Source organism: Calliphora vicina, chromosome 5 (genome assembly GCF_958450345.1).
Source record: "Calliphora vicina chromosome 5, idCalVici1.1, whole genome shotgun sequence".
NCBI classification, from domain to species: domain Eukaryota; kingdom Metazoa; phylum Arthropoda; class Insecta; order Diptera; family Calliphoridae; genus Calliphora; species Calliphora vicina.
This window is the reverse complement of record NC_088784.1, coordinates 6,816,239-6,840,825: the sequence shown is the minus strand read 5'-3', so window position 1 is coordinate 6,840,825 and position 24,587 is coordinate 6,816,239. Positions and strand designations below refer to the sequence as shown.

At 28.8% G+C, this 24,587-nt stretch overlaps 1 protein-coding gene across 1 annotated transcript in view; it reads right to left on the bottom strand.

The window, feature by feature from the left end:
* The window catches only part of LOC135959843 (metabotropic glutamate receptor 2-like), an 80,642-nt gene extending 58,164 nt beyond the window's left edge, over positions 1-22,478 (bottom strand). The window contains exons 1-2 of the mRNA XM_065510938.1: positions 21,002-22,478; positions 10,448-10,590 (exon numbers count right to left, since the gene is read on the bottom strand). Of these exons, the coding sequence (XP_065367010.1) occupies positions 10,448-10,590; positions 21,002-22,478 (1,620 nt within the window). The remainder of the gene's footprint in view (positions 1-10,447; positions 10,591-21,001) is intronic.
* Between the last annotated feature and the right edge of the window lie 2,109 nt (positions 22,479-24,587).

Below are 24,587 nucleotides of genomic sequence, written 5' to 3'. Positions count from 1 at the left end.
ACTTAATGCATCCTCGGTTATATATCATGAAATCAATTGGCCACTTTACTGTATCTTAGTAGTCTAGAGTGTAGTCACTTTAACTTTTTTTTTAAATTAACTTTAAGAAAGTTGTAATTTGAGCCACCATAAGTAATCTATTGAAAATCTCATTAAAATGTATCAAACTTTTGTTATCCGGGGTGTAAACTGTTTAAAGTATTTGTATTTTGTTTAATAAAATTTCCTTATTTTGCTTCACCCTTTAACAAATGATTGTCTAAATGACAAGTTTATATAAATAAATTGCAGGTTCCAGCAGTTGACAAGTGTTTAAACATGGCATTAAGTAGTAATAAATTGAACTCATAGAACAACAGAAAATATTTATACCGACATTTATACATAAATAGATGGCTAAATTGCCAAATAGTTTAACTACACTTTCACATTTTTTAACACTTCAAAATATTTAGCACAGACCTACAAAAGTATATATATTCTCGGTCATGATAAAACTCTAAGAGGATCAAGCTATGTCCGTCCGTCTCTCTATCAGTCGAAAACCCTATAGGGCCCAAACAAAAGGGGCTAGCAAATACTCTCTGTTAATAAGGTTTGTTTGGTATTTAATATGGGCAGTTAGTTACTGATTTTGCATTATAAATATTTTTTGAAAATTTTCTCCTTTTCATAATTTAGGGAGTTAATTTTTTTTGCCAATTTAGTCATGGTTTATGTTATTTTGTTAAAAATAGACCATTTAATTAAATTTATAATACAATTTAAGTCATTCAGGACAGCTGCCATAGCACTTGTGTTTTATGTTTAGTTTTTTTTCAGTGTGAAGCATAAAAATAAATGGAATTTAAATAAAATAAATTAAAGCCCTTTAAGCTTTTATTTTTATTTGGCATTTAAAATTTTATAAAAAAAATTGTTAATTGATTAACAAAAAATTTAAATGTAATAAGTTTTAAAGGAATTTGCTTAAATTGAAATTGTTGAGAAACAAAGAAAATTTATTGGAAAAATTAAAATGAATAAAAATGCCATTTAAATTCTTTGTTTAAGATAATTACTAAACAGATTAATCATTTTCCTAGATTTCCTAGAGAAATATGAAACAAAAGTATTGAAATATTTACTGTTTATAAACCAAAACTGAAGAATTGCCACGTTATCCATTTGCAATTAGTTGCTGTTTTTTGAAAAGAACACAATCAAAAGATTCAATCAAAGATTGAATAAGAATTACAGAAAAACGTATAACAAAATAAAAACTTCAAGATGGATAATTGGAAATGCAGTCGTACTACTAGAATACCAAATAAAAGCAATGATTTCTAATTACAAGACAGTTAGGTAAGATGACGTGAAAATGTTAAAAAAAAAAACATGAAACAGGAAGATGAAACGTGCAATCAAAGTTGTACAGAATATTTACAAATGTTAAACGATATCATAGAATTTTGAAAACAATAGTGGTATTTGTTGAAAAATACTACAAATAAATATAGCTACAATATGTATGAAAAGAATTTTCTGAATTGGCAAATTTTGTGAAACTTTTATTTAAACGAAATTATTAAAATACTTTTGTTATTTATTACACAAAATATGTAATCAGAAATTTTAGATTTTAGAGATAATTTTTTTAAATAAATTAATGAAAACTGTTTGAAACCTTCACATAATAATGTAAATATTTGTTTCCACAAAATGATGAATTGTTCTCAAAAATTAATTTTTCAGAAAACCACTTTTCTGACTAAAGCATTTTTAATTAAAATTGAGAACATTCAATTCAATTCAAAATTTTCATATTAAATTGAGAATAACAAATAAAATTGAGAATATCAATATTATATTGGGAAAATTCCTAATAAAATTGAAATTGGGAAAATTTTAATTGAAATTGAGAATGTCAATGCGGAATTGAGAAAAATCAAAATGAAACTGAGAATTTTCCTTTGAAATTGGGAAAATGCCAATTAAAGAAAGATTGGTTTAAAATAAAAATTTTAAATACTTTTAAGTAAATAAAATTAAAAAAAAAATTAATTTTTTTTAAAATAAAAATTTTAAATACTTAAGTAAATAAAATTTAAAAAAATAAATTTGTTTCTAATTTTTTAGTGAAACAAATTTATAACAAAAATTTTCTTCAAATTATTTTTTAAAAAATTTTTTTGAAAAACTTTTTTTCGAAATTGTTTTTTTAATTTTTTTAAATTTATTAGTGAAAAAAAACTTTTGTTGATAAAAAAAATTCGGGTTAAAAATATTTTTTCCCGATTTTGATCCATTGTAGGTCCAACTTACTATATATAGCCTTATATACATCTTTGCAATATCTATCACCAAATTGAGCTTTAAAATAAAAATTTTAAATACTTTTGTAAATAAAAACCAAATTATAACAAATTTTTTTTTTTTTAAATTTATTTTTAAAAAAAATTTAAAAAAATAAAATAAATTTGTTTCTAATTTTTTAGTGAAACCAATTTATAACAAACATTTTTTTTCAAAATTTATTTTAAAATTTTTTTTTAAAAAATTTTTTTTCGAAATTTTTTTTTTAATTTTTTAAATTTATTTTAAAATTTATTAGTGAAAAAAAAATTTTTTGGTGAGAAAAAAAATTCGGGTTAAAAAATATTTTTTCCGATTTTGACCCATTGCAGTTCCAACTTACTATATAGCCTTATATACATCGTTGCTACGGTCTTTGAAATATCTATCATTTGATATCCATTCGATATCTATATTAATGACTTAGTAATCCAGATATAGATCAAAAATTGTCCAAAAATCGAGGATATCCCGATTTTTTCCTTATATCTCGGGCATTTATGGACCGATTTTGTCGATTTTAAATATCAACCGAGTTGGAAGATTTCCCGATATATTGCTGTATGAATTATGTATGTAGGTTATTTGGGGGATACGGAAAGTTGATTTCAACATACAGACGGATAGACGGACAGAGAGACGTGGCTATATCGACTTCGCTATCTAAAACGATCCAGAGCATATATATTTTGTGGGGTAGCAAACGAAAAATGTAGAAATTACAAACGGAATGACAAACTTATGTATATATGAGGCCATCAGCTCAAAAGTGGCGTAACCCACAAACGAATTTTTCAGCTATGTATCTGCAAAATTTTCGTTCAGAATGAATTCTTTTCCAAACGTTTTTTTTTTATTATCAGTTTGAAAAATTGTCGACGAGTTATTTTCTGCCAACATTTTTTTTCAGCTTTTGTACGAATTTTCTGTCCGGAATTTTTGTTCAGAGAATTAGTTTGGTCAGATTTTTGACGAATTTTCCGGCCATAAATTTATCTTGATCAGACTCTGAACGAATTGTCTGTGTAGAAAATATTGATTTCGAATGAATACTGTTTCTGTTTAAAAAAAATCAAATTCAGAATGAATTTTGTTGCTCTCTAAAAAATTTTAAAGATTTTCTTTCAGATTGTAGACGAGTTATTTTCTGCCTAATGTTTTGTCAAGAGTGTTAGGATTTTCAAGAAATACATACATTTTTCTTAATGAATTTTCTGTATAGAAAATTTTAAGTCAATAGAAATCTGCCTCTCTAGAGAGTTTTGGTAAAATTATGAATTTATTTATTTCGATTCTGAAGAAATATTCTACTTCGTACATAATTTTTGGTAAGTTTCTGAACGAATTTGCTATCTAGAGGATTTGATTTGTAAGCGTCTGAAATAATTTTTTGGTTATAGACTTTGTTTAGCCAGATTCTGAAGAAAATTTCTGACCAAATATTTTTTTGGTCTGATTCTGAGTAAATTTTCTTTTTTGCAAATATTTTATTGAGATTCTGAACGAACGAAATTTTTGTGCTGATTCTTAAGAAGTTTTCTGCCTTGAAAATGTATTTCGACATATTTTGGACATATTATGTGTCCAGAACAAAATTTTCGGTTTCAGAACAAAATTTTATGCCTATGACATTTTTTTACCAGATTCTCGAAAAATTTTCTGGTCAGTTGCCACATTTTCTGTAAATTATTCAATCAGATTCTGAAAATATTTTCTGTCAGATTTTTAATATTCTGTCTTTAAAAGAGATGAACAAAACTTGCACACACAGAATCCTATTCGTGACGAAGCAATTTAAAGTAAAATAAAATTTTCTGTAAAACATTTTAGTTCTGATTCTCTTTCTTATATTCGGTGTAGTTTTCTTAACAGTTCCTATCCTAATTTAAATATTGTTTTCTAAAACTTGTGAAATATAAAGTAAAAATCTTGAAAAGCTTGCTTTGATCATAATATAAAAAAAATTATATTCTCTAATTTCTTTATTACTTTCTTATTCAATATTGTTTATTGGTTCTCATACCCCAAATAATTTATAGTTTAAACATATAAAAACACACTTTTTTTATATCCATTTAGCTTTAGCAAATAAATTTTCTTTCTATTGTTCATATCCAGATAACTTATTTAAATTTATCACTTACTTTCCAGTTGCATTTTAAAAATAACTAAATTTCATTGGTTTTAAATAGAAATATTTTATTTTATAGCTATTTTTTTTTCATGCTGATGCAAGTGCATTTTTATGCTGAAACTTTTCCCCTCTGGAATTCTATTTGCTTGCAGCTGTTGTCTGCAAAAAAACTATAGATGTGACCTTTTTTTTGCATGTTGCAATGCAGGAGTTTTTTTTTTAATAAGATAAAAAAAAAATGTTGGTAATATAAATTTGTTTTGTACAGTAGCAACAGCATAACATTCCACACAAAAATACAAAAAACACAAATATTTTTATGGGAAAACGAAAAGAAAAAAAATCGAGGGTGTTGAATTTCAAATTATATAAGTATAATGAAATAAAATAAAATTATATGATGCTCGTATCAATAGAACTGTACAATGAAAATGTAATAGCATCACGAACAAACTGGAAAAATAAGCAAAACAAAATAGCAGTATTTTATGGGTATTGTACGGTTTTAATAACATTTCCCCGGTAAAAATTGAATCTATACACGGAGTTCGAAATGCCGTGTGAATATGTATGGTGGATTATTAAGGGCAACTTTCAAATGCTCTAACAGCAAGTAAAACAAACGTAGATCATTGACAATTTTCAGTATGTGTCAGTATAATAACTGTCGGTAGTTGTAAAAATGTTTGAGTCTCTGTATGTGTTTAATTAAAGTGAGTCAGTATGCTGAATATATCCATTTCGCAATACGTTTTCATACATTCGAGGGTTGTAAATATGACAAATGTTCCAGTTCTTGTGTTTTAATAAAAAAAACCAGCATAATAACAAATAAAAAAAAAATGTACGAGACTGGAATTGTAAATATGCTTAACGAGAAATATCTCTAGGGTCAAATTATTGTAATAGAAAGAGAAACTAACATGAACAAATTTTTTTTTTGTAGAAACCTTAATAATAAATAAAATTATTAAAGTTTGGCCAACATAAAGATTTTATGGAATTTAGAACCAGTACTCAATTATTAATTAAACAATATTAATCATACGCAAGGTAGCCTCAGCTACTTTTAACAGATTCTGGTAAAGTAAAATCGCTCAGAAACCGATTGATAATATTCTAGACAGAAACATTCTGAACGTTAATATTCTAGACAACAACAAAATTAGTTTAGAATGAACATTTTCTACACAGAGAAAACTGATTTTTAATAGCAACCGAATTTGTTCTAGCAACAGAAAATCATAAAGAATAAAGGATAAAGAAGATTTTTGTTAACACTTGTGAAATTTTATAGTTATAGCTGATAGATTCCGTCACTAAGGCAAAATCATTCAATTGGAAAAAAATTCATTTGCTATTACGAATCTATTTTCTCTGTGTTGATAAAAAACACAATTCATTCTAGACAGAAACAAAAGTTGTTTAGAACAAATATATCTAGACAGATAACACCGTACGACACACAATATTAGACAAGGACAGGATGATATACGTCTGAAACAATAAATTAAATGGAGAAAAACTCCTTTTTCAGTTTTTCATTTCGTGATCCTGTTTCCTTTTAAAAGGACTTCAAAAATTTCAGAGGAGTACATTTTTAAAAAATGTTTTAAAATGCTTCTTATCATCCTACTATGTAAAATTTGGTGTCAAATGATCAAGAAGAGTTGTAAAATATTTCGTTTTAATTTTATTTTATCCTGTAAGGATCAGAAGATGTAAAAATGTCCTTTCAAATTTTTATCCTTGAATATCCTTTTAGAATTCCAATAATTTTTAAAAAAAAAAATAGTGAATTAAAGATCCAAATATTAAATAGCACATGCCAAAATTTCATTCATCTATCTTAACTACTTAATTGTTAAAAAATATTTTAAATTTTAATTTTTTTATTTTTTATATTTTATTTTAATATTTCATTCTATTCTAGACAAAAATATAACAAAATCCCTTGTGAAAAGCAACGATGAAGACTTTTTAATAAACAAGTAAAATGATGTAGTCGGGCAAGCCCGACCTTATGATACCCAGCACCGGGTATATGATTATAAAGAGTTTTCTTTTGATATGAAACTTATTTGTGTTGAATCTTATTTGAATACACACATTTTCGGTAATGGTGCTTATATGGGAGCTATTACTAATTATGGACCAATCGTCACATAATTTGGTGGTATGAATTGCGAATATATGAAACATATCTGTGTTGAATTTTGTTTGGATACTGACATATTTCACAGATTTATGTATATTAATGACATTTTCGAGAATGTTGCTTATATGGGAGCTATGCAATATTGTTGACCGATCGTCACGAAATTTGATCGTGAGAGTTCGGCTTACATAAAACTTAATTGTGCTGAATTTGGTTTGAATATGGTTATAATTAAGATATTTATGAGAGCTTAACTATTTCAAATATGGGGGCTAGGATAAATAATGGGCTGATTGTAACCAAATTCAATAGTCTTTGTCCTTGGGGCAATATAAAGGTTTGTGCCATATTTTGTCGAATTATCTTTAAACCTGTGATCTGTAGTTTGATTACAAAGTCTACATAGATAGACGGACATCGCTTAGTCGACTCAGAAAATTATCCTGAGCAGATGGTATACTTTAAGCTGGTTGTTGGGACTATATTTTTTAATATTGCAAACAGCAGCCATAACCCCTTATACCTCCCCCACTTTGGTGGTGTAGTTTATAAACATGCACTTTTCATAATAAAACTTTTTTGTATACTAATAATTTTTTTTATATTTTAATTTGACCTTTATATATATAAAGGATGAAATTTTGACATTTAGTATAGAATATTTGGGTTTTTTTAAAAGGAATTTATAGGCAACCTTAAAGGATATTAAAGGATAAACACTTTAAAGGACATTTTTCACATCTTTTGATCCTTACAGTATAAAATAAAGATAATACAAAATATTTTACAACTCTTCTTGTTCTTATGACATACAATTTGTTGGAATAGCAGGAGTATTTTTAAACATTTTTTTGAAAAAATGTACTTCTTTGAAATTTTAAAGTCCTTAAAATAGGACACAGGATCGCGAAATGAAAAACTGAAAACACAGTTTTTCTCCATTAAATTTAGAGATTCAGACGTATATCATCCGGTTGGTGTCTAACGAATTTTTTCTCTATTTGTCGTACGGTGTAATATTTCATTGAGAGTATGTGCGACCGAAAATTCATTTAAAATCGAAACGAAAATTCGCTTGTAATTGCACCAATTAAGACCAACAATTTCTTTGAAAATTCGTTGAGAATCAAACACAAACTAATTCACCACACAGAAATGAATTTTAGAATCGGTATAAAATTCTGTAGATAGAAAATTCGTTCAAAATCTAAGTGCTGATTCACACACATTAAGTTTACTTCAGCAAGTCTTAAGTTTATAGAAGAGAGAGGAAGAAAAAGTGTAAAATTTTACATCATAACAACGGTCGGCCACATATTGCAATAACTTTTAAGAATGAAGTGGTTAGGAAGATTTACCTCACCCGCTTTATAGTCCAGACTGTGCCCCGTCCGACTACTATTTCGATCGATACAGAACGCTCTCTTTGTTACAGAATACCCGAACAGAATACACGAAACTGGCTTGATTCATGGTTGGCCACAAAAGATGAGCATTTCTATTGGCGCGGAATCCATATGTTGCCAGAAAGATGGGGAAAGTTCATAACTAACAATAGCTACATATTTAACTTTGAATAAATTTATATTGTACAAATTCTTCAAAATGAAAGCTAAAAATTAAAAAAAAACTCATATTTTTAAGTTGTACACCTAATATATGCATAAACTTCCTTCTGAAACCGACTAAACAAATTAAGCAGACAAAAAATTCTTTCAGAATCTGACTCAAAAAGTTCACTTAATTGAAAATTCTTTCAGAAACTGCCCAAATTATATTTTAGACAAAACATATCTTCAGACAGACAACTTTTTATAATGTGTTCAAACAAATTCGTCTCCATTCATACTGTGAAACATTTGCTGCAAAACATTTGAGTTTGTCGTTGAAAGGGGAAAGAGGAATAGAAAAGGGTACTCTGTTTCATGTACATGAAGTTTTTGTTTAGTATGTCATCCACATTCACGTAAAAAATAGGTCATTTTTACATGTTCAAACTCGATGCGAGTAACTTTTTATAGGAACGAGATAACTGTTAGAAAGTTGTTTTTATAGTATTTGGAATTTCATTGCAAATAGTTATATGTAGATGATATTTGACTAAGAAGAGATCGAGCAAAATTAAAAAAAATGAATAAATAAACGTAAATAACTCTTGACCTAAAAGTGATAACTTACATATGTATATATAATTTTGTAGATCTTTTCTAGGACTATTTATATTTTTAATATCAGCTCATTCGGATCATGAATAGATTTTTGGCGATTTTTTTAAAAAAATGTTAGACCCAAAAAATTTTCGTACAATATTTTAATCCTTAAAAGTGTCAAATTGACCCCTAAAGAGAGGAGATACAGGGTTGAAATCTTCCACAAAAATGAACCCCACAAAATTCCACAATACAACTCTGACAATAAGAATTCACTGAGACATTAACTTACTATTTTTTTTTTCATTTAATATAATGCTCCCTACCATAGGGTACAACTAGAGGCGCAACTGAGAGTATGCTGAGAATAACAATAATTACTCTCTTCACACGTACTTATGATATGTTAATTCAACATACATACTTGTGAGAGAAATTAGCACACCAAAATACTTGAAATTTTACCTTTGATTTTCCGACTAAATACAGACCGAACCAATTTATTACACTTCTATACACTATTTTATGATTTTTTTAACAATTTACAGCACACTTTTATTTCCGAAACACGTTAATTTTGCGCAAATGAAAAAAATATTTTTTTATAAATTTTTGACACTTAATTTTATTTGTGGTAGAATTTAATTTACAAAACAGTGTTTCAATTTTTGGTATTGAAAATAGAACAAAATTTTAATAAATTAAAATTTAAAAATTTTTATAGAACTCTGTGTCTGGTGAAAATTAAAAAGGCACCAATACAACCTCAAAACTATGTACATTCTCACGACTTAGGTTTTTGACAACAGACTTAGGTCTGTTGCTTCTAGAAGCGTTACTGGGAGGGAAAAACCTAAGTCTGTTGTCAAAAACCTAAGTCTGGGAATGTATTAATGCATAGTTTTGATATTGTATTGGTGCCTTTTTAATTTTCACCATACACACAGAGTTGTATAAAAATTTTTAAATTTTAATTCATTTAAATTTTCTTCTATTTTCAATGCCAAAAATTTAAACTCTGTTCTAAAATTTAAATTCCACCACAAATAAAATTAAGTGTTAAAAATTAATAAAAAATATTTTTTTTCGTTTTAGCAAAATTAACGTGTTTCGGCAAAAATGTGTCCAAAAAATGCCAAATATTGTGTATTTAATCGGAATATCGAAGTTAAACTTTCAAGTATTTTTATGTGTTTAATTCTCTCACAAGTAATTATTTTACTCTCAGCTTACTCTCAGTTGCGCCTCTAGTTGTAACCTATGCTCCTTACGATCAAAAAAATGCCCTCTCAGAATTATAGGGTCGCTATTCTGTTCCAATCAAAAAGTCTCAATTTGTTGAATTATGGACCGATATTGCATATTTTCAATATCAACCAAGCCTTATAAACAGAGAGTACACATTTATAGAAAATTTTAGGATCCAATGAGGACCCAGAGTATATACACTTATGTGGTCCTGCGACACATATTTTCATGTGTTACTAACGGAACGACAAAATTTATATACCCTTTTCCATATTTTTTGTTTTAAAAAAATTCGTCCATAATGAAAAATACCTACAATTCAATCACAATCTTTATCAAATTCATTTTCATTTCAAAATTAATAAATGTTTTTATCGTTTTTGTTTTTATTTAAAATATATTTCTATTATTTTTGACACTCACCTGTGGTATGCGAAACAATCTCAATAAATTCGCCACCTGTATGGAGGTCACCGATGAAGCAGCACCCACCACTCCCGAAATAACTTTACGCACAGTTGTTTTGTTGCAGTGATATTCTGCGTCATCAATATTGCTAATGGAACCTATAAAAAGAATACAGAATTTTTGTTTGTGTTAATAATTCAATATAAACTAATACCCTTTCCATCATAGTATTGAAGGGTATTATAGAAATATGTACTTAAAAAAAATGACATGATAATTTACATACTTGCTCCCTGTAACAACCTAAAAAAAACTGGCTGTTTTTGTGAAGAGAATGAAAAATTGTAATAAATTCAATACAAATTCTTAACCATAGAGAAATACACATGGAGCTGAAACTCTGCTGTCAAAAACCTAACTCAGTTGCCAAATACCTCAGAGAATGTATTATTAAAAAAAGCTAAGTGAAAGCAAAGTCACCACTTGTATGTGTGATTATATTGAGTAATTTTTTTTGTTGGAGTTTTTTTCTAGTTTCCGCTCTATGTGTATTTCTCTATGATTCTTAACACAAAGTTTTTTTTGTGCTTTTTTCAGTTTTTGTTTTCGCTTTATTGTAAAAATATTTCTGATGACCCTTGCATTATGCACCTGTTAAATAAATTGCATAAATTAACTGTATGCTTCGTACAGAGCTTTATTAGTAACACAAAATTTTCAATAACTTAAAGGCATGTCATCGTAACACCCATGGAATATGCAAAATATATTCCAATAATAATTTGAAATTCAATTGTTTAGTTTAAACAGCTTTTGTCCAATGCGTTTATTTAATTGTATAGGTTATTGTGCAGTCAGTTTTCTATTGCAGTGTTTCAAATCAGCTATAATTTCATTTTAATTTATACTAAACACTATTTATTACCATTAGGGCCACCTAAACGTATGATTGTTTTCATTGCATTTCAAATACATCATACGTATTGTTGTACCATTGCTAATGTATTGAATTGATTGGTTTTAAATATAACTTTTTAAACAGAAATACAAAATTTTTTATTCTCAGTGATATCTGTACGATTCATTTGTCATATTACACGCAAATAAATGTTAATGTATGAAAGGGATTATTATTAAAGGGTGTCTTAAAATGTATGCAAGATTTTATTTAAACAAAAAACAAAGTAGTTCTGTTTATATTGTTATTTGTTACCTCGGAGTAATGTAATGACATTTCTAAGCATGAATTTTGCCAAATCACTAACAAAAAGAACTAGTGTTTCCATTAATAAATAATCAGTACTTAATTCCAATATTACTTGCTGGCTTACTAGGCAAATAGAGTTTTAGCTGGAAAGTTTTCAATTACAATTTACATTTAATTTAAAGCTGTTTAGCATACAATTTCAAATTGATTATAAACCATGTGAAAATTCGCTAATTATTTTTGTTTTAATATCATGAGTTTTAATGTACATTAACATAAATATGCAAATAATTTTTTTATAAACAAATAAATTGTGTTTATTTATTATTTTTCAAAAATAGCCTTTTATTCAAATTATTGTTTATTATTTCTAAATATATATTTACATATCCATATACATATAATAGCATTATTGAATATTTAACAATAACAATAGTATAATTTTAGGGGCATGACTGAAAATTCCAAGAACTACAGCATACTTGCTAGCCATCATAGTAGTCCTGCTAATGTAAATTTATATTATCTCAGTTATTCTCTAATTTAAATAAAACTACTTATTTTATAAACAATATCATGTAATCAGGTTTGCAAAGGAAGCCTTTTTAATTTATTTTCCCTTTTCATTCCTCTTCCATGTTAGATGTTACGCAAAATTTATGTGCTTGGGGATTTTGATACATGTTCTAACTTCCTGCTTAAGTTTTTATGTAAAATAAATTTGTGCATTTGAGCATTAAATTGAAAAAAAAAACAAATAAAGTATTTAAGATTTGTATCTAAATTAGGATGGCCCAAAAAAATAAATGAAAAATATTCATTCATAAACAAAATTCAAAATATTGCCTGCCTCAAATAATGTTAACTTGAAATGAAGAACACCTTAATATTAATTGAAATAACGCCTACATGTTGGGCTTATAATAATGTTTTATAAATGTTTAGGTACATTAATTATGCTTAGTTGCACAAATTATAATAGCCTATGTATTTAACCTGCTGTTTCGTATTCTACTTAGGAAATTAAATTTATTTTGCGGATTTTAGTTTAGCGCTGTTTTCCCTCTTGATTATTTGAGTAGTTTCATTTAGCTCATTATTAACATGTATTAGAAATAAATTTCCAGCTTGCTGATGTTAAGGTTGATGCCAAGCAACTAATTTCATTAAAAATTTAAAACAAATAATATTAAGATAAATTTAGGCTATGATTGCTATATTTTTGTTAATTTTCCACAAATTTAGATTTTAGCAAAAATATCTAATAAAAATATGCCTGATTTATTTAACTGTTTAGGTAAAAATAATAAAAATTAAAACAAAAAATAACAAAGAATTCTAAATACAGATATTTACACTGTGTGTAGTTTTTTGAGTCATGGAAATATAACCATATACGGACATCACTACGTGATAAAATATCAAAATAAAGACCCTTGTCTCGCAGTTATGCCCAAAGTCATGCAGTTTTTTTGGACCCCAAAAGATTTTGGGCCTCGGTATTATTTTTGCAGAAAAGTGATTTTTTTCTCAGGCTCATATCTTGCAAACAGTTCGGAGTTTTGATTTACTCTCTGAGGCAAAGTTGTTGCCCTTGGCATAAATTGTGAACAAATAAAATCAAAACAAGTAAGAAAGTATGGTCGGTCAAGCCCGACCATATAATACTCTACACTAAGTAAAAGAGCAAAAACATTTGTCTTTTAAAATTTCAATAATTTATATTTTTGAGTGATTTTCGGAAGTTGGGTTATATGGGAGCTATGAGCAATTATGGACCAATCACAATGAAATTAGGTCGTGTGATTTCTGACTATATGAAAGTTAAGTACGTTGAATTTTGTGTATACCAGAATTTTTAAGCGATTTATTCACGTTAAAGTGATTTTCGGAAGCGAGTCTCTATGGGAGCTATGACTAATTATGGACCGATCGTAATAAAATTTGGTGACATGAATTTTGTATATATAAAACTTATTTGGAGCGCAATTTGTGGAGATACATTTATAAATTAAACATTTATGACTGATAAAGTCCAATTTCGAGAGGACATTTGTATGGGGGCTATGTGAAATAATGGACCGATTTAAGCCAGTTTCAATACGCTTTGTCCTTGGGCCGAAAAAATTATATGTACCCAATTCTATCGAAATATCTTCAAAATTGCGACCTGTACTCTGCGCACAAAGTTTACATGGACAGCCAGCCAGCCAGACGGACGGACATCGTTTAATCGACTCAGGAAGTGATTCTAAGTCGATCGGTATACTTTAAGGTGGACCAATATTTTTGGGCGTTAAACACATCTGCACAAACACATTATACCCTCCCCACTATGGTGGTGTAGGGTATAAAAACTTCATCTTCAAGATCAAAATCGAAATAAATTTAGAAATAATTTTTTTTAAAGCTGCCTAAAACTATGCTTTAGTTTATAATAATTTAATAGTTTATGGCCCTAAACACTTAACTCCTTTAGTTTTTTTCTTACTAACTTATATTGACCTACCTAAACGGTGTTAAGAATCATTCCTAGGAAGTTCATATGTTCCAGAAAGTTGTTTATTAAGATCTTAGGTACATTTTTGAGGTTACCTATGGACCGGAACAGGGCAAAAAGTTAAACAATTTTTTAAAGTTTTTTGCGTTTTTGAGATCGAGCAATTTGATCCCGTTAGGCTGTTTCTTGTCGAGTTTTCTTACGGCTCTCAAAGCCAACATAAACCCATGCCAAATTCAAATTCAGCCTGATTTATGAGCCAGAGTCATGGAAAATATTTACATTTAGGATGCGCGGCGAACATTTTCACGATGTATCTTTCTGAATAACAAACCCTTTATATTAATTAAATTGAAAATATTGGAAGTCCTTAATGAAAGCCCCTTTACTATTATTTTGTAAATATTGAATTTATAGTTTCTTTATTTATTATGCCTGATTTTGTTATTATTGTTAAATTTCTGGAAAAAAAATAAATATTTGCTGTTATAGACAATGCAGGATTTATAAGCACACATATATTCACCGCAATATATAAGTAGATGGGCTGCAAGCAGCAAATATAATTTTCCAAATCACTGAATTAAATTGATGTCATATAAGCAGCCATATTATTGTTACTGGTTGATACTGGCACTTTATATCAATATACAAGCAGACATAAATAACATACATATAACAATTTTACTAGATATTAGGAGGGAACCTAAAAATAGTTGTCATTGATCTCTGAGAAAATTTAAGTTATGTTGTTTCATTCGCTAAGTGTTTTTCCCACTTCTATCATTTTGAAAGGTAATTTTATTATATGAAAGGCCACTGAAGAATACATAGACTTATATATACAATTGGTCAATTCACAAGGTCTCCTATCATGTCGTATTGTCATAAAATCGTAATATTTCATAATAATTTGAAAATGTTGTTATTGACTTTCAGGCAAAAAATGTTGTAAAATAATTGAGGGATTCAAACGATCTGCTATTAGGTCGTATTGTCATAATGTCCTAAAATATTTTTTTAGTTTAACCAAATTCTTGTTGTGCTGCAATCAAAAAAAGTGTTATTTTATGACAAAACAATAAACATAGTTCAAAAAGTCTTATTAGTTTAAAACTTTTTTGTTTGAAACCCAACAAAAAATTGTTTAAACTAAAAAAATATTTTAGGACATTATGACAATACGACATTATAATACCCCAAATATTACTCTGTTTATTATGTTATCGTAACCAACCAGCAGTGACCTGCTCCGAACGCCTAAAAGTCGATTAAAACGAGCCACCGAATCGTGAAATATTAGGATATTATGACAGTGTGACATGACAAGAGACGTTGTGAATTGAATTATAAATGAATTATATAAAAACAAAACTATATATCGTATCATTGGTATAAATAACAAATAATTTAAAATCTGGGCTACAAAAATTGTTCGAAAATGTATTCTTAGAACAGACTAAATCTTAGTATTATTGCCTACAGAGAGAGCTTTTATTACATCCATTGAAATGAGGTTAAACCTAATGAATCTATCGTTCAAACTATAAACAAACATGATGAGTGCCATGTTTTTTTCTTGTCACTTGTGGTATGTTGCTTTGCACAAGAATAAGGACAAAGACTGGTGAAACTGCTGTACAAAAATATAATACAGATGTCATGGTATCCTTATCTAATGCTGAATTTAGTTTGTAAAAATATTTTATGGAATATGCTCAACTACTTTTACAGTGAATATTAGTTTCATCTTTGACTGTACTGTAACTGACTGTACTCCAATAGTGCTCTAACTGCACTTTAACTTAACTCTAACTGAACTATAACTGTACTCTAAATGTACTCTGACTGTGCTTAAACTATTCTCTTACTGTACTCCAACTCTCACTGTAGTCTAACTGTACTCAATCTGTACTCCAACTATACATTATTTAACCCCATTCTAACTTTACATAAACTGTGATCTAACTTTACTTAAACCCTACTCTAACTGCACTCCAACTGTACTCTAGCTCTTCTCGAAATGAATTTTCACTCAGCAAAAAACTATTTCATCGGAATTTTGAACGATTCGTTAATATTGTCACAAAATTGTATTTGAATTGAAATATATCGGTTTCTGTATGCATCATGTTTCTCAATATTTCTATTTATGGAGACTTCTAATTGTTGACAATTTTTTTACCGGCCGATTAGCAGCAGTTAACATAATTGTGGACATTATTAACATATCTGTTATTATACCCTACACCACCATAGTGGGGAGGGTATAATGCTTTTGTGCAGATGTTTGTAACGCTCAAAAATATTGGTGTAACACCCACCTTAAAGTATACCGATTGACTTAGAATCACTTTCTGAGTCGATTAAACGATGTCCGTCCGTCTGGCTGACTGGTTGGTTGGCTGGCTGTCCATGTAAACCTTGTGCGCAGAGTACAGGTCGCAATTTTGAAGATATTTCGATCAAATTTGGTACATATTATTTTTTCGGCCCAAGCCTATTGAAACTGGCTGAAATCGGTCCATTATTTAACCTAGCCCCCATACAAATGTCCTCTCGAAATTGGACTTTATCGGTCATAAATGTTTAATTTATACATGTATCTACACAAATTTCGCTCCAAATAAGTTTCATATATACAAAATTCATGTCACCAAATTTTGTTACGATCAGTCCATAATTAGTCATAGCTTCCATATAGACCCGCTTCCGAAAATCACTTAAACGTGCATAAATATCCATAAAATATTGGTATATACACAAAATTCAACATAAATAACTTCCATTGAGACATAAATCACACGACCTAATTTCAGGGTGATCGGTCCATAATTGGTCATAGCTCCTATATAAGGCCCACTTCCGAAAATCACTCAAAAATATAAATTATTGAAATTTTAAAAAAAAATTTTTTTGCTCTTTTACTTAGTGTAGGGTATTATATGGTCGGGCTTGACCGACCATACTTTCTAACTTGTTATTAATATAGCTGTGGAGCATACAACATTGAATAAAAGCTTTGAGTTGATTATTGTAGAAATAGAACTTTCATGAAGCTACTGGAAGAAAGATGGCGCTATAAAAATAGTGGCAGCGGTTGAAGTCAGTAGTTAGTTGATCATAGGCGCTGTTGGAGTTAACATCAATTGCATTCTTGTGCATTATAAAGAGTAATTTAACCCTCCGATGGGTGAAAAGGTCCTGGGGACCTTTTTTATTTTCCAACTGAAATTACTCCTTGATGGTCTATGGAAAGTATATCCGACATCTGATTTTGATGATTTTCAATACGGAATTCTTATGAATATATCTGGTACTTGTGGGTAAAGGGTTTACTAATGTAAATATGATTGAAAAATTCATTTTGAGGGTAAATTTGTATAAAATACAAAAATACACGAATTGAATTATTTAAATATACAAAACTTAAGCTGTTTTCCTATATTTCCACAGATTTCTTTGTATACTAGTTTAACTGAACAAATCCCTTAGTTATATAAGTATAAATACATATGAGAATATTAGTGGGTGGCAAACAATAGCTGCGTTGCCACGATATGCTGGCTGAAATCTGTACATTTAATTTAAATTTCATATTATGAAAATTATCTGTTTAATCAACAAGAAACCATGTAGTAGTAGTTATTTATGATTACAAATACTACATACATGATGGTTAATAAATTTATCTTAAAGGGTAAAAATTTATAAAATTTGAAATGGCATGTGTAATAATAAATAAATTAATATGAAATATTTTGCAATATCAACATGAAACTAATTTTATATGACAGCTAAGATTTGTTATATAAGATTTTTTCTTTTTATTTCACTAGAATCTGTATAAATTCTGTATTTTATAACATGTAGCTCAAATTACTTAAATAAGGCCGGAAGCATGGAATAGTTTTACTATAACCGCTCTAGCTTAAACTAATATAAATATGTTCAAATAAAATGTATTGTGTTTTTTTGTATTCCAAGTATTAGTTTGCTGTTTTTTTTAGTTTTGTAATAAGTTTTTTATTGGCTTAAATTAGAGAATACTTATGAGAAAGTTTTTATTTCCTACAAAACTTTAATTCAGTTCTATATCATAATGTAATTTAATTTTGGAGTTTTGTAACTTTATATGCATACATACATATTAGAAGTATCCAAATAAAACTTATAACAAAAAAAAAAACATGTATGGACTAAACTAAATTAAAAAGTTTTTTATTTCAACTTTATTTAAAATAATACTATGTGAAATAGGGTGGGACCTTATGTGGATTTTTAGATGGCGGAGAACAATTTTTGAACCTTGTGAGTATCAATAATTCAAAAAGAATAAAATTAGAGCCACCGTAATACGTAAGTCTTAGTTTGGAATAAACAGAAACAAGATTGAATGTTATGAAATTGGGATATAGAATTGTAGACTACATATTTTGTGCAATACATATGTATTGTCTTAAAATAATATTATTTTAAGACAATACACGCAGAGAAATACACATGGCTGTGGTATTAATAAATAAAAGTTGGATTTTGGCCAGTCTCACCCCTCAGTTTGGTGAACATTGGTAAGGAAATCATCGGTTGGCCGCAAAGCCTCTGAAGTTTTGAGATGGGAAAAAATGCAGTTTATTCAGTTTTTGTAAAAACTTTGCCATTAAAAAATTATTTTTGCAATTTAAGTTAAAACAAGTACGAGAGCTATATTCGGCTGTAGCGAATCTTATATACCCTTCACCAAATTATACTTTAAAATAAAAATTTTAAATATTTTTAGGTAAACAAAATTTAAATTTTTTTCCAGTTGTTTTTTCGAAATTGTTTTTTTTTAATTTTTTTTTTAAATTCGGATTAAAAAATATTTTTTCCGATTTTGACCCATTGCACAGGTGTTTGAAATATCTATCATTAGATATCCATATTGTCTATAATAATGATTTAGTAATCCAGATATGGGTCAAAAGTAGGTCAAAAATCGAGGTTGTCCTGGTTTTTTCCTTATATCTCAGCCATTTGTGGACCGATTTTCTCGATTTTAAATAGCAACCGAGCCGGAAGAATTTCGGAGATATTGATGTATCATTCGTGTATGTAAGTTATTTGGGGGCTTCAGAAAGTTGATTTCAACACACAGACGGACAGACGGACATGACTATATCGACTCCGCTATCTATAACGATTCAGAATATATATACTTTGTGGGGTAGTAGGATTTATTGTGAGTATAATAGGGAATAAAAATATGAAAAAATTATGAAAATATCTCCTATAGTTTTTCCGTTTTTGAGATTTAAATTTTGCAATTTTCGAGAAAAACAAATTATTTGGACATATTTTGGCGAATGAGCTCAATTTCGTTACTGTTATGAATTTTAAGTAGAACCTATTCAGAATATTATAGTCCAGATAATTATAACTATATTCTAAGAGTTTTACTAAAATTGGAAAATGTTAAACCTTAAAAAGGGAAGGTCAAAAATCAATTTTTTCAATATTTGGAACTAATGGAAAGATAACGAAATGTTATATATTTTTGGGCCGTTTTCGATGAAACTTATGAAAAATATAACATGAAGTCTAGTATTTATAATAACAGCACAAAAATGGAAATTAACCCTTAATGGCACTAGGGCTTAAAATGACCCCAAACTTTTTTTATGATGATTTTTTACCAATGTTCACCAATCTGAGGGGGTGAGACTGACAAGAATCCAACTTTTGTTTATTAAGTGCAAACCTACTGTGGTTTACATAATCTAACAGCAACATATTATGATAAAATTTATGATTATAGTTCTACCATATTATGATAATACTTTAGTCGTTTGAAAACTAATAATGTTTCAGTGAACCATGCTCAAATTTATAAATACGATGAACATAAACATGTTTGCAGTAACTAAAATATTGTTAAAACTAAATTAAAATAACAATTATTTGTGTACGATAACAATATATTGTTTCAAAGAATACAGTAGGTAAAGTTGCCATAACCATGTTTTTTTCTCTGCGTGCAAATTCCAATTCAATGAATAGGAATTCCTAAAATAAATTCTTCTTAATACTATGACAATCCTGTGTTAAATTGTGCAATGAAAGGTAAATTGTGCTGTTTTTTTTATGAATGGAATTTTTGTATTCCAATTGTATAATAGAGACTTATTAAAATGCATTTAACTACATTTCCATACTGTCTTTTGTTTGTTCCTTTTTAAAATAACTCACTGCTCTTTGTTTGAATTGTGCGTTTTTAAGGCATTTCCCCTCTATTGTGCTGACATACCAGCATTCCCGTTTCATTTCAGTTAATATTTCTCTCATTTATTTCCTTCTTTTTTTTTGCATAAAAGCAAAGAAAAGCACTTTTTTTAAGACATGTATGTATAAGTAAACTGTGAAACTCGCTGTGCATGAACTGCAGTTTCATTGTAGGTGACGAAAGAAAAATTGCTTCATTTCCTGTTGCAGACAAATATTTATACACTTTATTATTTTTTCTGTTGTCAGTTCTGAGTTTTACCTGGTATTGTTGTGCAAATATTTTTGCAAAGAAAAAAATTTCTTTGTTATATTTGGAATATTTTCTGTTTCTTCTAATTTGTATGGTTAGCATGGCAAAAAAAAGGTTTGAAAATGTCAGTAGACAGCTAAATAAACACAAGTGTAATGAAATTGAATAACTTTTTGTGAGTTTGTTTTGTGAAAAGTTGCTGATTTTAAAATATTGATGTCAGAGCAATTTAAAGTGCAAAAAACTAAGAAAAAATTATTAGACTGAGATGAATCTATTTATCTTTTTGTTGGTGTTTGAAATTTTTTTCCAAAAAGTACTTTTTTATCTTATTTTTTCCCCACTTACCTTTAATAAAATCCACAGCCATTTCCAAACCATACGAATCCTTATCACAGTCATCCAAAATATGAGCACCCAAAGTAATATTGGGCAGTAGGCCCATTTCATTTATGCGATCGATGGTATACAACATGGCCTCGAGAGCTTGAATGCCGCCCTGAGGCATAATGGGGCCACAGGTAATGGTATCCTCACGAGAATGTACCATCATCAGGCCACCCAATATAACATCACCCTCCACAACAGCCTCGCGCTTAACGGGCCAATGTCTTTGAGCGGGAGGGGCATAAAGTAAACGTTGCATTTGATAGTCCTGTTCGGTTTCGGGTAGAGAACGAAACTTTTTCGAACCCATCGAGTGCAATAGATTATGACTGGCTATAATGTGAGAAGTGGCACGGCCACGATGTCGGCCCGAGCGAGGAGAAGCAGCAAAATAATCTCCAGTTTGAGCGCCAGGAACATGAGATTGTAAGTGATGTTGCTGATGCTGCTGCTGCTGGTCATGAGATTGATGATACAAGTGTGTTAGATAGGGATATTTGTTGTCATTGTCAAAAAAGAAGTCATCGGCAAATGTTTGAGCATCACTGTCAAAAGGATATTGTGTGGTACTCTCATAATCTGTTACAAAAGGCAAAGACAAAGATGCTGCATCATAATAGTTGGTAGGCATTGATGCTGGTGTTGTAATTTTATATTGTTTTTCGTTGTCGATGTCGTTTTCATTAACATTTTCCCTTTCATTTTGCCACAGCATTTCAAAATTATCATCGCTTTGATAATTAAAATCCTCTGGCAGTATGCTTACAATATCATCAATATTTCCAGTTCTCAGAGATGATGGTTGCTCGAGTATTTCCGGTGGTATAGATAATTGTTTGTTTTCATACGAAGACAAAGAAGGATTATGTTTTATTTGTGATTTCCTATGATGCTGATGATGTTTCACATGATGTTTATGCTTTTCTAAAGGATACTTGTTAGAGTAATAAGTTGCAGGATATCGATGTTTGTGATGAGAATTATGATGATGATGATGACGATGTTGCCTAGTTTCAGGCGCTTGCTGCTGCTGTCCATGATGATGTTGATTTTTGTGATGATGTAGTTGTTTGAGAGATTCATGTTTTTCTTTGTGATTGCTATAATATTTATAAGCCTGAGGTGTTATATTATTATCGTTGTCGTTATCGTCTTCCTCATCAGCTGCGTTAATATCTGCCTTATGGTTTGTTGTTTTATATAGATTTTCCCTGTTAATGGCAGGGTGTGTTGACGGAGTGTTGGTCATGCTAATGGCAGTGGCCTCTATATCTCCCACCACCATCACAGGCAGCATGTTGGAGTTATTAACAAAACCGCCTCTGCTATTTTCTAACTCATCTTCCTGTTGGCTGTATTCACCATTGATTTTCTTTATAAATATGATGGCTAATAAAACAGTTAACTTTTTCACTTCTGTAGCTTGGTAGGTCTTCATTTTTTGCTTTTAGAGTTGTTTTTCTCTGGCGCCTAATATGCTGCTTAGTTTAGTTTTTGAGCCCAGAGATGGTTTATGTTTTCAGCTCAAATTGCAAATTTCCTAGACGATGTGTGTGAGTGGGTGCGTGTTTATCCTTTTGATTTGTTTGTTATTGGCTTAAGTTGGGGATATGTTTTCATAACAATATCTTTATAGGTATAAATGTTTGCAGATATGCCTTTATTTGTATCTTGGGTTGAGTTTTTTTTTCGTTTTTTCTTTTAAGTATTTTGGAAATTCGATTCTATTTACATTGATTATACAAGTAGACATTTGGGTTGGGTGTTTATTCTTTGGCCGTTTGTTGTTAAACATTTTATGTAAATTCACTTTAAAAGTTTTCTTTTTTTAGCCATTGCTTGTTTTTGCTTTTATATTTAAGCAAATATTTAAATTTTTATATTGAAAACTAAGAAAATATGAATTTGTTTTAGAAAATAAATACATTTAACCTTGACTCCTATAAGTATGCTTTAAAATGTATATATTGTAAATAAACAGTTTTTAATGAAGAAAATGCAGAATTTCATTTGTTTAAATGTTTAACCATGTTGTAGTGCTTTAAACTATTTATAATTATTGGGTTAAATATGTTCTTTAAATTTAAATTTAGTAATCTTTCCATAAATAATATAAATATGCCGAAAAGTATGCTTTAATAATAAACTATTAATTACTACGAATTTCACTTAAAAGTTTTAATTGATTTTCAAAAATTTGCTTAAAATTTAGATAAGTGGAAATACAACTAAAATTAGTATTACTTAAAAATCTATTTATTAAAATTGTTTTTAGTAACTGCTAAAAGTATGCTTCAATTATTTGTTCAACCTTCAAATTTGTTAATTGTTAAACTAAATTATTTCTCTTGGAACAAGTTTCATTTAACTCTAAAAGGTGTAGAAAACTACTTTATGTAAAGATAATTATAAATACGAAAATAGTTGCAGGGTAAATAATTTCCAGTTTTAATTTAAAATTTCTGCTTTATATATTTTATCAATTTTGCATTACTCTCCATAATATTATTCCAGGAAATATGTTTAAATTTTGAATTGAATTTCATGTAGAAATAATTTACCAAAAACAATGATAAACATTTTTCCATTAACTTTTGTTCTTTGAAATAATTTTGAGGAAAAACTGTTTTTGCTTGAAAATATATTCTAGCGAAACATTTTTGATGGAAATTATTTACTGGTTACATTCTTTTCCAAACTTAAATTATGGACAATCATTTTTTTGCGGATAATTTACAAGCTTTTGCGGGAAAGTTTGACTAACTGGTATAAATGTTACAACAATGAGGCAAATTCCTTGAAATAAATTCAATAGTCAGCGATGTTTTCAAAATGACATGATATTAAAGTCTCCTTTTGTTTCAAATTTAACAGGTAAATTTATTTAGAAATATAAAAACGTGCCACATATTTCTCTTTAATTAGTTGCATAAATGTCTGTAAATCCAAAAGTTGTGCAGATTTTCTACAGTCTAAAATATAAACGATGTACTAGAAATAACAAAAAGTATTATTCAAGGAATTAAGAAAAAATGTTATTAGCTTCCCAGCTTTATAATTAAAATTTATAGAGCTAGGTTTATGAATGTGGCCGAAGTAAGAACTAACTCAAACTAATGCCAGAAAATGTTTTTGTTGCTCTAGTCTAGGCAAAATTTCTATAGAAAATGTTGCTCTAGTCTAGACAACATTTCTATAGAAAATGTTGCTCTAGTCTAGACAACATTTCTATAGAAAATGTTGCTCTAGTCTAGACAACTTTTCTATAGAAAATGTTGCTCTAGTCTAGACAACTTTTCTATAGAAAATGTTGCTCTAGTCTAGACAACAATTCTATAGATAATGTTGCTCTAGTCTAGACAACATTTCTATAGAAAATGTTGCTCTAGTCTAGACAACATTTCTATAGAAAATGTTGCTCTAGTCTAGACAACATTTCAATAGAAAATGTTGCTCTAGTCTAGACAACATTTCTATAGAAAATGTTGCTCTAGTCTAGACAACATTTCTATAGAAAATGTTGCTCTAGTCTAGACAACTTTTCTAT